Source organism: Scyliorhinus canicula, chromosome 12 (assembly GCF_902713615.1).
Source record: "Scyliorhinus canicula chromosome 12, sScyCan1.1, whole genome shotgun sequence".
NCBI classification, from domain to species: Eukaryota; Metazoa; Chordata; class Chondrichthyes; order Carcharhiniformes; family Scyliorhinidae; genus Scyliorhinus; species Scyliorhinus canicula.
The window spans coordinates 142034206-142046756 of record NC_052157.1 but is presented as its reverse complement, the minus strand read 5'-3'; the positions used below and the strand labels follow the sequence as shown (position 1 = coordinate 142046756).

Below are 12551 nucleotides of genomic sequence, written 5' to 3'. Positions count from 1 at the left end.
GATCCTCGGAGGAGGAAACAGGGTGGTTGGGAGGGGTCAGTGTGATGGGGGGGGAGGGGGTGAAAGGAGGGGTGTTTAGCTGATGGATACAACCTTGTCTCAGGAGAATTCCGAGACAATGAGGGCTTCCAAGGTTTACTTGCATGTTGGACCTTTGCAGTCCACCATCCTCCAGCTGCTCCTTGGGCTCGTCCTCCAGCTCCTCTTGGTCTTCCTCCTCCTCATGACGCCCGGCTGCTGTGCCAGATTGTGGAGGGCACAGCAAACCAGCACAAAGCAGAACCTCCGGGGTGGGGGGGGGTATAGTATAGCTTCCCGCCAGGGCGGTCCTTACATTGGAAACACATTTTGAGCAGCCCGATGCTCCGCTCAACGACAGCATGGGTGGCACCCTGTGCCTCATTGTCTTTGGTCTCTGCCTCAGTCTCAGACCTCCGCACTGGTGTCATCGGCCATGATCTCAGCAGGCGTCCTTTGTCCCCATGAGCCAATTGCATTTTGGGCATTGGGGATCGGAGAATCCAACCCCGTGGCTTTCACTGGAAATATAAATCAGAAGAGTCGGTATGCGGGCTGTCAAGTCATTACCACCCTTTTCTCACCATAGCCCATGTGTAAATAACCCACAGTGTGAATCTGAAACAACATCTTCAGATAACCAGAGGCTGTATTTCAAAAGTAATCTATTAAAGTGCTTTTGGATGTCCTGACACTGAGAAAGTACTGCACAAATGCAAGTTCTTTATTTGTCTTAAATACATAATTGTAGGCAAGGATGCCCCTCCTTTGATTTCACTTTAAACGCGTACAGTTGAAACTTTAGTTTGGACCCGCGCATTCTGCTTGTCTGTACCAGAGGCCCAGTTGATTTAATTTCACCAAGTTCTCTAGAGGAGCCCTGGAACTGATTGCGTTACCTTGGGTGTACTATCAGTGCACAGATGGTCACTTTTATCATGGGTAAATTACATTGAGTAGGAAACAATCCTGAGATAGTGAAAGAGAGTGCTAAGCTCTAACTTCAACAAATCTGCAGTTGTTGCTGGAAACCTGTTTGGTGTAAATGTGCAAATGCTGATTTATTTTGTTAATGAAATCATAATTCAAGTTTAAACATTTTCCATTAGGTGAATTCTACTGGCACTCAGAGAAGGGAAATTTTGAAGGAATGTTTAAGGGTGCTGGTTAATGTGAAGAATGAAATGAATGTCCAACACTCTAAACTCCTGCCAACCGAACAGAAGAATAGCTCCCCCCCCACCCTGTCCGCCAGCGTGTGCATGGTTTCTTCCAGCCCAGGACATCACTATCATTGTTCCACCATTGGTGGCTGTGCCTTTAGTTGCTTTGGCCCCAAGGTCTGGAATCCTCTCCCTACATCCTTGCTTTTACTTCCTCCTTTGAAACACTTGATCGTACGGAACTTGAAAATTGCAATCAAGGGAGACTTGTTTCCAAAGCTTTTCATTGCGTATTCATCAACAATTCATACTACAGGAGAAAAGGATGCTGATTGATTGGCAAGCCAACTCTGATTGGCTGAGGCGTTGCCATGGAGAAAGCAATGGAGTTCTTTAGGCTCCCCAAGCTCCTGGGTAATTCAAAAAAAGACGCAAGGATTGAACACATTTTTTTTGTGAGCTCGTCTGGTTATCTTAAATTGGTTGTTAGCATACCTACTAACTCAGGGTTGTTCGGCAAGTGTTGCCCAATCGCGGAATTGCATCTCACAATTGACACTTATTTTGCAAGTGTGAGTTGGTTGAGCACAGTATGTATTTTGTCTATTAAAAGCAACCAAAGGATCATGCGGTTTGATTTGTTGCTTTCTCAATGGCCAAACAAAGACTACTTGCCAACCAATCCGCACCTTTTTCTTCTGTAGTATAAATTGTTGTAATTGTTTGAAATTTGGCATTCTTGCTTTTTGTCCTGAACAAACTTTTGGTCATCTAATCTAATCATACATTAAAGCCCACCTTAAGCCTGAAAGGTACACCGGTGATTGCTGAATGTGCTAAGTCACATCTGCATCGACAAATAAATGTTTTAAAAGACATATATAAGTTTTGATTTATTTTATTCTCAAATTATATACTTTTATTGAACAAAAACTGATTCATGTGTGGCAATGTATAAACAACTGCCTAGTCTATTGTGTACTTACAAAACAACCACCAGACCAATATAATACTTACAGTTTACAAAGGAAATGCAAGCTAAATCTTTCAGGATGCATTGTATGAATTGACAATACCACTTTCCATATATCCAACACAATTTAGTTCAGTTAGTTCTTTCCAAGCCATATGAATGTTCTGCACCATATCCTTTGCACTTCTAATTTCTCTTTTCAGGATTGCAATACCTGCATAACACCCTTACAAACCAAAAGCACCCATGGAGCCAGCCCAATATTCTTCAGGAGGGAGAACGTTTTGAACGTTCCTATAATAATGCGGTGCATTCTCCCATTGAGAAAAATGGTCAAGGCTAGTTTTAATTTGTTACAAAGCTCTGCTGGCAAGTTTTTTAAATATATACAATTTAATGGAATAATGCACTATTTAAAAGGGACAGGATACGTGACAAGTGTCCCCAGCAAGGGCAGCCTCAATGGGATAGCTGATCAGAGAACTGGTGCTATTACTGCTGTAACCCAATCTCCCACCCATGTTCTCTCTATTAGCACAGCTTCCTTCCAGCAGCAGCACATTTACCTTCATATCTTCCATTTTGATCAAGAAATCATGTTGACATTGCTTTAGAGTTTGGTTTTAGAAGTTCCACTGTAACCTATTCCAATGGTTATTCCTAATTCACACAGAAATATTGCGGAAGTGCTGAGACTGTGTACTTTACGTGTAAGCATCACCTTTTTGGGTGAAACAGGACTTTTGTACCCATCATCTCCAATGCGTGTATAATAATTGGCAGACCATAAGTCATAGAATTAGCCTTTGTGTACAAATACATATAATTCCCGTCAAATATGTTGTTAAAAATTAGGCAGGGTGTAACTTTTTTAATGCCAATGTCTTTGTGCAACTTGAGTTCAATATGTTCCATGGACTTTTAACTAATTAGGTTGTTGCTTCTTAAACAGAGTGCCTTTGTAATTCTTGATTCCCTTGTATATATTAATGACACTACTAAAGGCCTTATTTTACAGAGTCCCTAAATACTACAAAGTGACATGCCAGAAGTGGAGTTTCTTTTGACAATCATTTAGTGCACTTACATAGCAGCTATAGACCTCCACAGCTCTACAGATTCAAAAGCAGCTTCTTGCCCGCTGTTACTAGACTCCTGAAAGGCCCTCTTATGCACTGAACTGATCTCTCCAAGCATCTTCTCTACCGTTGTAGCACTATACTCTGTACTCTTCGCCCGATGTCCACGTCTATGTATTTACATTGTGTATTTATCGTATGCTCTATTTTTTTCATGCATGGAATGATCTGCCTGGACTGTATGCAGAACAATACTTTCCACTGTACCTCGGCACACGTGACAATAAATCCAAATCTGAATCGCTGGGGACCCCTGTTTGAGATTGAATCTCAGCTACTATTTCCATGAAGTCGAACCCTCGTTAATGAAGGAAATAGAGGTAGGGAGTTGTTTCCTCCTTGCATCTAAGCATATCTCGAGGCATGTTGCTACAAGGAACAACACTAACAATGTCCAAGGACGAGCATGGGGTGCACTTTCCTAATCAGGGCCAACAGTGTGACTGGGGAAGATGTTAGCTTTGGGGAGTAAATGGCAAGGGTGTGGGAAAATCTCAGACACCTATTCCTATTCTCAAACTGCAATTTTCATATTCTGATATCAGACTGAGTTAATGGTACAAACGGCTACTTTTGAGAACTGCATTATTCAGCCATTGCTTATTCGAAAAACCCTTCAACACATTGTCCTGACTGCAATCAATACATGTTCATAAAACTCACACTGGAAATCCAGTCAACTGCAAAGCCCTTCTTTTGTAATAATCTTTTGAAGCAACAGGCTCCTTTTTTTCTGAAATCTCTTTTTCATCAACCTGGATTCATGCAGGTGCAAATTAGAGAGCAGGTCCATGCCATGTTTCCCTCACTAGCATCCTTAGTCCACTACCAGTAGCCATGTATGCTTCTTGCCTCCAACTTTCCCTATGTCCTGACTGGATATACTACAATCTCTGTTTCTTAAGCTTCACCTCATGACTCACATCCTGAATCTTTTATCATCTTTGGCGCTTGAGTGTATTAAAATTCAGTGGCACAATACTGCCCCAGAAAGCCTGGTGTGCAGAACCCTCCCTCGTTAGTTTAGAATTAGATCTCCGATCCGAAAATAAAATAAAATTGCACATCTGTATAATTTTTGACTTTATATTGCCTTCTTAAGAAACAGGTAAATGCCAATGATTAGATGAAAGCCCCAATTTTAGATTGTCCATCATATGTAGTTACGAGGCAATCCATTGGTGGAAAGGATGCTGGAAAGTGGTACTGTCATAAAAGAAAACTCAAATGGAAAGTTCTTTCAAGGATCATTATAAGACCTACAAAGCATTGCGTTATTATTTATTCCATTTACATTTTTAAGCATTTGGAAGATAAAGTAGACCTGATAGACAACCAACGCAGGCCATACAATGGAGTCCTCTTAAGAGCCACTCTGTTGGGATCACGCCCCATTTAGTGAGCCTAAAGCTATCACTCAAGATAAAGCCAAAGCTATTCTTTCACTGCAACATAATCATCAAATCATCTTTGAGATCAAAATTTGGATTTTAATTGTTTTAATCCTTTCATTTAATGTTTATTTTTATTCTTCTCAACATGCAAAGATTGTTTAATACTAGTAGGTGTCTCTAGCATGCATCATTTCACAGCATGCTATGGGGCTGGATTCTCCGCACCCCGACGCCAAAATAATGGCCGGCACGGAGGCGGAGAGTCCATTTTCCCGCAAGGAATCAGTACCGGCGCCGGTTCACCCATTCTGCAGGCCCTGAAAAGCGGCATGCACAGGGAGTACGCCATGCCACCTAGGACCTACCTGGAGCCATTGCCAGAGGCCCACTCCGCCATTCTCCACCCCTGACCAGCCGAAGTCCTGACGGTGTGGAACTAATGTGCTCTAGCTGATCGGGATACTTGCGTGGCTGCTGCAGACTCAGTCCGAGGCCGCCCTGGTCGGGGGTGGGCCCATCGGAGGGAGGCCTTATAGGCGGCTGGGGAATGTTTGTGCGGGCGTTGAGGGCCGGGCGAGCGGCTGATCGGAGGTTTCTCTTTTGGGTCCATCTCCGTGGTCCGAGTCTGCCATGGAGCACGGCGCAGCCACTGGAGGTCGCCGCCGTGTGCATGCGCGGCCTCCGACCCGGAAGTGCAGGAGCCTGTATCTGCAGCAAAAGCTGCTAGATCTATGCCAGGTCCCTGCTAGGCCCTTGCAGGGCTAGGAGTAGTGGTCCTTTCACGCCAGATTTTCTGGTGTGAAACTCCACCGTTTTGACACCGGCGTGGGGACATAGTCCCAATAATGGAGAATCCAACCCTATGAGTGTTTGTAAAGCTATAAAGAACACTTACTGGCAGTAAATCAGTTTGGACAAGCTTTTATCCAGATAAATCTCTGAAAACCGGATTGAGACATTTCGCCCTCTAATAAGTCAAAAATCTACTTGATACGAACAAACTCACAGAACAATATATGGTGTAAATCAAACCTTTTGGCAAAAAACTTGTTTCAAGAAAGTATTTTTTAAACTAAAAATCGGAACGATTATAATTATTTTTTCCAAATCTGTTGAATTGATCTCCACTGATTGAACTTACCGGCCATGGGCCAATTGAGAAAAGAAACTTTAAACATATTGAGCTCTTGCTGATTTGAATGTTGATGCGCCTTATTGGGCTGACAAAATTTGTAGACGTCACCTTTAACATGGCAATTAAAGTGACATTCAATTACTTAACAACAGTTACATTACATTTGTAATACAATACAATTCATGATCGGGTGCCTTTATATATTACAGTTGTTACAGATTACTTACAGTGTTGGCAGATTACATTTGTGATGTTTCTCATGCAATAGGTTACTGTATTACATCAAATCCTTACACAGTACGGGTATCATGGACTTTGGGCAGTACTGTAGTGCTAAAGAGTAGTAACTGAAGAACAGATATTTGCTGAACAGTAGAGAAATGATAAGCCATTCTTTTAAATTGCAGTCAAATAAAAATCACAGATCCAATTTGAAAGATTTCACCTTTTCTGCAAATAAAACACAGCACCTTTTGAAGATTGTGGTATCATTGCACCAGAGATTTCTATTTATAGTATACCCTGGATAGAGGGAGCTATGGTTACTATGGGCACGATCTACCCAAAAGGGAACAGGTTCACTAGCGAACGCGTCTAGCGGCGTGTTTTCCAGCACTCGCAGTGCCGAGGAACACGTGGCTATTCAACGCCCAATCACACACATGCAAAAATTGCCAGCTTGGCACACTGGCAGTGCCAACCTGGCAGTGCCCCTGCCACCTGGGCACTTTGGTAGTGACAGGCTGACATAGCCAAGATGCCAGGCTGACACAGCCAGAGTACCCAGGGGGCACCAGCAGTGCCAGAACACCACCCTGCCCAAGGGGCATGCAGCGGGGGGGGGGGGGGGGGGGGCCTCCAAACCCCTTGAGGACCTCCACGAGTGCAGTTCCATCTGGAGACCAGTGCTAAACAGCACTTGCCCAAAGTCCCCGAGGCAAAGGGATTGAATCCCAATGCCTCAGGTAATTCGCGAATCTGTACATTAGAGTGAGGCTTACTGCCTAGCTCTAATATGCAGATTTGTTAAAATGTGATCCACCCATTGTGGGCGGGATTCTCCTTGAAACGTCTCGTAAGATTGCATTGAATCTCGCGTGGCATTGCGAGCCGAGTAGATCCCGGGAGCGGGGTCTCACCACCCGGAGGTATACTCACCTCCGAGCCCCCAGCATGGTCATCACGACTGGTATCCATCATTCGAAACGAGTAGTGATTCCCGCTGGCATTATGTCATGTCATGGGGAGAGGGGAAACAGGACGAGGGGGGAGGGGAAACGGCACAAATGATGACCATAGAAGCATCAGTGTTGAGCCGTGTAAGCATATTTAAATCCATTTAAATGCCTGAATCAGATTCACACCTGATTATGTCAGCGGGGAGGACCCACGAATATCGCATTTGGAGTTTTTGCAGGAGCAAATCCAGTTTTTTATTTCTTGCGAGAGGTAGGGGCCATTATGGGATTTGCGTCCATGGAGAAGACCCAAAAAGTCACACGGTCGCTTTCTGTGCATCATCTAACACTTTGAAGTTTTAAGTAGTGCCAATTTGTTCACAGTTATTAAACCATGAATTGCTTCTTTGCAGAACTCAGCCAAACGGTTTAATTTACAAATTGTTCTTCTCTGGCCACTCTTGTGCTTTAATCAGCATGACGAAGAGTGCTCACCTGCGACCATCTTCAGTTCTAATGCAAAGTGTCCACTTGAAATATTAAGCTCTCCTTGTAGGTACGGACTCACCAACTAGGCAACTCTCGCATCGAGCGGTTTTATTTCAGATTTCCTTTTTTTCTTTTTATCTTTAAACTTCCTTATCTTATTTCTACACCAGATACATTCCTCAGATATATGACATTCCAACTAGTTATCTTGTATTCCAGCAAACCGTTCAAATATGTCTGAATATTGTGTTACACTAAGTCGTCAAATGGTGGAATGAACAACATTCGATAGATGTCAAAGCTGCACTTGGATAAAAGCTCTTCAATGAAGAGAACCAATTACCTAAACATGAGCATTAAATATGAAATGAAATGAAAATCGCTTATTGTCACGAGTAAGCTTCAATGAAGTTACTGTGAAAAGCCCCTAGACGCCACATTCCGGCGCCTGTTCAGGGAGGCTGGTACGGGAATTGAACCGTGCTGCTGGCCTGCCTTGGTCTGCTTTAAAAGCCAGTGATTTAGCCCACTAAATCATGCAATCATATAAAACTTAAAGAGTATACCAACTGAAGAAAATATCTTCACTTATATCACATTGATTGCATCAGAAAAGTCAGCCAGCCGGTTTGTCTTCAAGGTCTTTCTCGTGGCAAAGAAAGTAGTTATTCTCAACCAAAAGTCTTTATAGCCAGCGCCATTATTGAAGTTAGCTAAACTAACTCTTAAACGAAAACCAAAAGTAGCACGGAGATCTAAGATTATCTCAAAGAAAGGTTTGAACAATGGTTCTTTCCATGAAGATGGGATTTTATCCATGCTGCTATAAACATGGAAGAATCCTCAAGTTTGAATAAAATTGAGAGCAACAGACCCACAGTGAAGATGGTTGTGGATTGGAGGGCGGGGGGACGCAAATGGGGGAAAGCACAATTTATTCTGCAGTAAAATCTGATTAAAATACTGTGCCCCCCAAAAAAAGGCATATTTGACAGACATTTCTTTTCATTCTGCCTCCCTGGCGGCCTTCCTTTTCTATTAAATGCTCCATTTCATGGCCCTAAGTGTGAGATTAAAACCAAGCCTGACTCCGCAACCAAACACAGCTGGCCGATAATGGCTGTGGGATGTTCGAGCATAAGCTGAACAGAGCTTTCTCTGCTTCTACTAAGGTGAAACCACAAGCAAAATACATATCCAACCTTCAGCTGCCCATCACACACAGAGCACAAAGGCATCGCCAGATATTTCCATATATTCTACCCGAGGACAATATGCTCTCACGTCCCCGGACAGTTCCATCAACTTCTGCAGACCACATGGTTTTGTAAAGTTAATGTCCTTTCAATACTGATTTTAATCAGTCATTCAGGCTCCAAAAGGCACAGCTGATTAATCCAGAAGGCAAATAGCCACACTGCATCGCAGCATTATTTATATTTCTAGGGAGCATCTTGTTCTTTAAACATATGTCTGTACTGTCTCTGTTACAGAGATCCGCTTCTACTTAAACAAGGCCACAGTATTTTGAGACGTTTTAAGGGATTTGGAAAAGTGGGTGTTGAAAATCTTTGAGCAGATTATCTGCTGACTGCATCTGGAAACCAGTATGTCCAGATACTGAATAAAGTTGTATTTTGCTTCACTTAGCAAACCTATCTTTACATAAAAGCTGTCAAAAGAAAACAGTATCGGCCCTCATCTTCAACTCTGTGTGTTGTTTGTTATGATATAAGGCAAAGCAAAGATTCACATTCTTAAATAATATACACTACTATTCTTCAAAAGGCTGCTGCGTGACTTTTTAACTTTTACTTAGCTTGGCTCCAATAAAACAAGCAACAAGAAGTGAGTTATTCACATTGAGTCCTTGAACATACTGCATTTTGAACTGGTTTTTTAAATTAAATTTCCAGATTGTTACTTTTCTTTAACACACTAACACTGCATTAAAAGAAAACAACCTTACCTTTGGGCTATGATGCACAAATATATTTATGACTGGAGTTGCGGTGCACAGAAAACATTGAAAACAGCACGAGTCAGCACAGAACACAGCACAAACAGCAGATTGATGGAACAGTCAATTAGGCATAGACCCTCACCAATTCTTACAGTGAACCCTGCTTAATGCGGAAAGGGCAGAAGAGTTGGAAAAGTCTGAAAATGGTAAATTACTACAGTTAGTCAACCATTGAGCTTTGCACAGGGTCTCCCTGGAGGAGGTCTATCAGTGTAAAGAGTATTATATTGTTCACTGTGTAACATGTGTAATTCCCCACTTTGTTGTTTGCATATGCTTCCGGTTTTGACCTGAATCTCATTTTTAGGAGAGGGAAACACAGAGATACTATAGTATTATGTTAGTTGGCTCAACGGCTGAAATCTCAAGGGCCATGAGATCCATTGGTCCTCCCTCTTTTCCCCCTCTATATGTTGCAATTTGCAATGAATATTAAGCGTACTGACACTTGGGAAGAGTGTTGCTGTGTTAGCCTCTTATCCCTGCACTTTGCCTCTTTCCCAACCCCATTTACTTTTCATAGAAGCCAGATGGGATCAGGGACTATGAATGCAACCGCATTTAATATGTCCCATGAGGAAAATAAATCTCCTCTGGTGTTGAACCATGATAAAGCATCCATTTTCTATTTCCTAGTGCGGCCAATGATGGGAGAAGTGCGGGTTTGCATCATTTTTAGAGAGCTAAAGTGGCTCAAGACACAATGAGCTCCCTGCTCTTTGTACAAGGCCAATTAAAGATAATTGGCAGAAAATGGTGCTCATCACTGGCAGAAAAAGAAAATCAATGAAAGAAATCTTAGCACTAGGCAACAATTGTAATTTAGAGCTGGGACACAGAAAGAGAAAATGACATAAGCTCACCACAAAAATGAAATAGCACTTATTTTGCCAGAATACACAGTGCATACACTAAATAACGCACTTACAAATCATCATTTTTGAAGGTTTGCATTTCTGATCGATGAAAAGTCCTTGAAACAAAACCGTTTTATTTATAAAAGTAAATAAAATAGCAGAGAACACCCTATGGATTTGCTAGCATTGTATGTCGCTGTTTTGGGTCTAACTCATAGAATAAGAATACTGACTTTACAATGTACCAGAGAAACCACATCATCCACTCATTTTAGCCTGTGTCTATCCTCAAATGCTATAAAATATCAATTCTGCCAAGTGCCAAATACTGCCACAACTTTATATAGTGCACATCACGAACTTAAAATTAGATGTCTTAAATATTGTTTTATTACACCTCAGCAGAACCCATTTGCCGTAAGCAATGCAGCCACAAGCTGAAGAATTTTGGAAGAATATTAGCCTGGAGATTGTTTAAAGGTTGCTTCGTTTTATGAATCATATACTCGAGAAAAAAAATGCGGTTCAGGCTATCCCACAATCCAGCCCATGCCCTTGACATGACCTGCTGATCTACCGGAGGTCATGTGGAGGTCATTCCTTTCCCCTTCCCCCCATCCCTCAGTTCAAAGAGACGTCCTGGCATTTACGTTGAGGATATCTGCTCATTGAGACCTTAATGCTCACTAACAATAGTAGTCCACGGCCACGTGTAGGAACACTGATCAGGAGTGGCTCGACATTCAGTTCACTGTAGTTCCCAAACATCGTTTAATATTTCCCGTGTATTCTTCAATTAAACTCCAGGGCGAAACATTAAATGCTTCCACATGGTCTTGTCTCACTGGAGCTAAGAATGTGCGTACTTTTATGTAGGTCGTTATAAAAGCTATTATCGTTTGCCACCGGAGTTCTGAGGGTGGGCAATGATGAGTTGAATTGGCTTGGCAGGAAGCACTGATACCTTGGGGTGCACGCTGGAGAAGAAGATAGAATTAAGCAGTGCCATTGGTGAACTTCGAGAGCTTGTTCTCTAACTCAGTAATGCGTCGCTCCTGGGATTGGACAATCACCTTCAGCGATTTGATTTCATCCATTAGTTCCTCCATGGTTACCCGCTGAAAGAAAGAAAACAAAATCAATAACAAGCTTACGCAGGTTAAAGCGAAACTTGCTCATGAAAGATCACGCTCCTGTAAGGAACAATGAATGCTCAAATCGAACGTCAGCCTAGCTGTGCAGTCAACATTAGACATCAGAGCAGGGGTGGACTGTGATGGTGTGATCATTTGATTTTGGTCCAATGCATCCTTTCAGATTGATTTAAATTCTCTCTATCATCAAACTTATCGGCAGGATTACTCTTTTTATACCTTTCCAGCAATCAAACGTTCCCTTGCAAGTCATTTCAGGCCTAACAGCTGGTGTTGGACCATCATAATCTTACCTAATATATAACTTGCAACACCACATTCATCTTAAAAGCCAAACGTGGATTTTGTGTGGGGTAGTTGTGGGTGGGATTTTTCGGCTGACCCCACCAGTGGAATCTTCCATTCCCGCCACTGGCAACCTCACACTGCGGTGAGAATAACAGGAAACCCCATCGTCAGCGGCAGGACTGGAAGGTCCCACCACTGGCCAATGATAGGGTCACCACGCCGGAGGTGGGAGGTGAGTTGTCAGCACGTTTGTCTTTGACATTTTCTGGCATTGCAGTGTTAATGATTTCTATCTTACATCCAGGAGAATTCCTAACCTGTACAATATCGAAATGTATGACAGCGAAACCTAGGGATATAATAATAGAATTCCCTTGTGACCTGAACTGGATATTGCGACTTACATTTGTCTGCAGACATACTTTTCCAAACTACCCAAAGATGGACTGAAACACAATGAGACAACGCCAGGCTGAAATTTACATTTTATTTTACGGGAACGCACAATCAAGGCAAACACCAATTTTATTGCTCTACCTCACTTTGGTTTTCGAAAAATGGGAAAAATAATAAACCACGCGTGTGCCTTATTCCTGTTGAAGGATAACTCATTGGGGTTTATTTTTGTCTGATCTTGCTTGCTGCACAATCCTGACTGCAAAAAATTGACTTGCTGCATTTCACCTCTAAAGCTGCAACTTTGGGCTTTGTCTTTAATAAGATACCTGAATGCCCACCCG

At 42.4% G+C, this 12551-nt stretch overlaps 1 protein-coding gene across 3 annotated transcripts in view; it reads right to left on the bottom strand.

The window, feature by feature from the left end:
* Window positions 1-2063: 2063 nt before the first annotated feature.
* LOC119974945 (coronin-6-like) overlaps window positions 2064-12551 on the bottom strand; it is a 283817-nt gene continuing 273329 nt past the window's right edge. For all 3 annotated transcript variants that reach the window (XM_038814320.1, XM_038814317.1, XM_038814318.1), the window contains one exon: window positions 2064-11487. In XM_038814320.1, coding sequence (XP_038670248.1) covers window positions 11365-11487 — 123 coding nt within the window. In that variant the 3' untranslated portion in view covers window positions 2064-11364. The remainder of the gene's footprint in view (window positions 11488-12551) is intronic.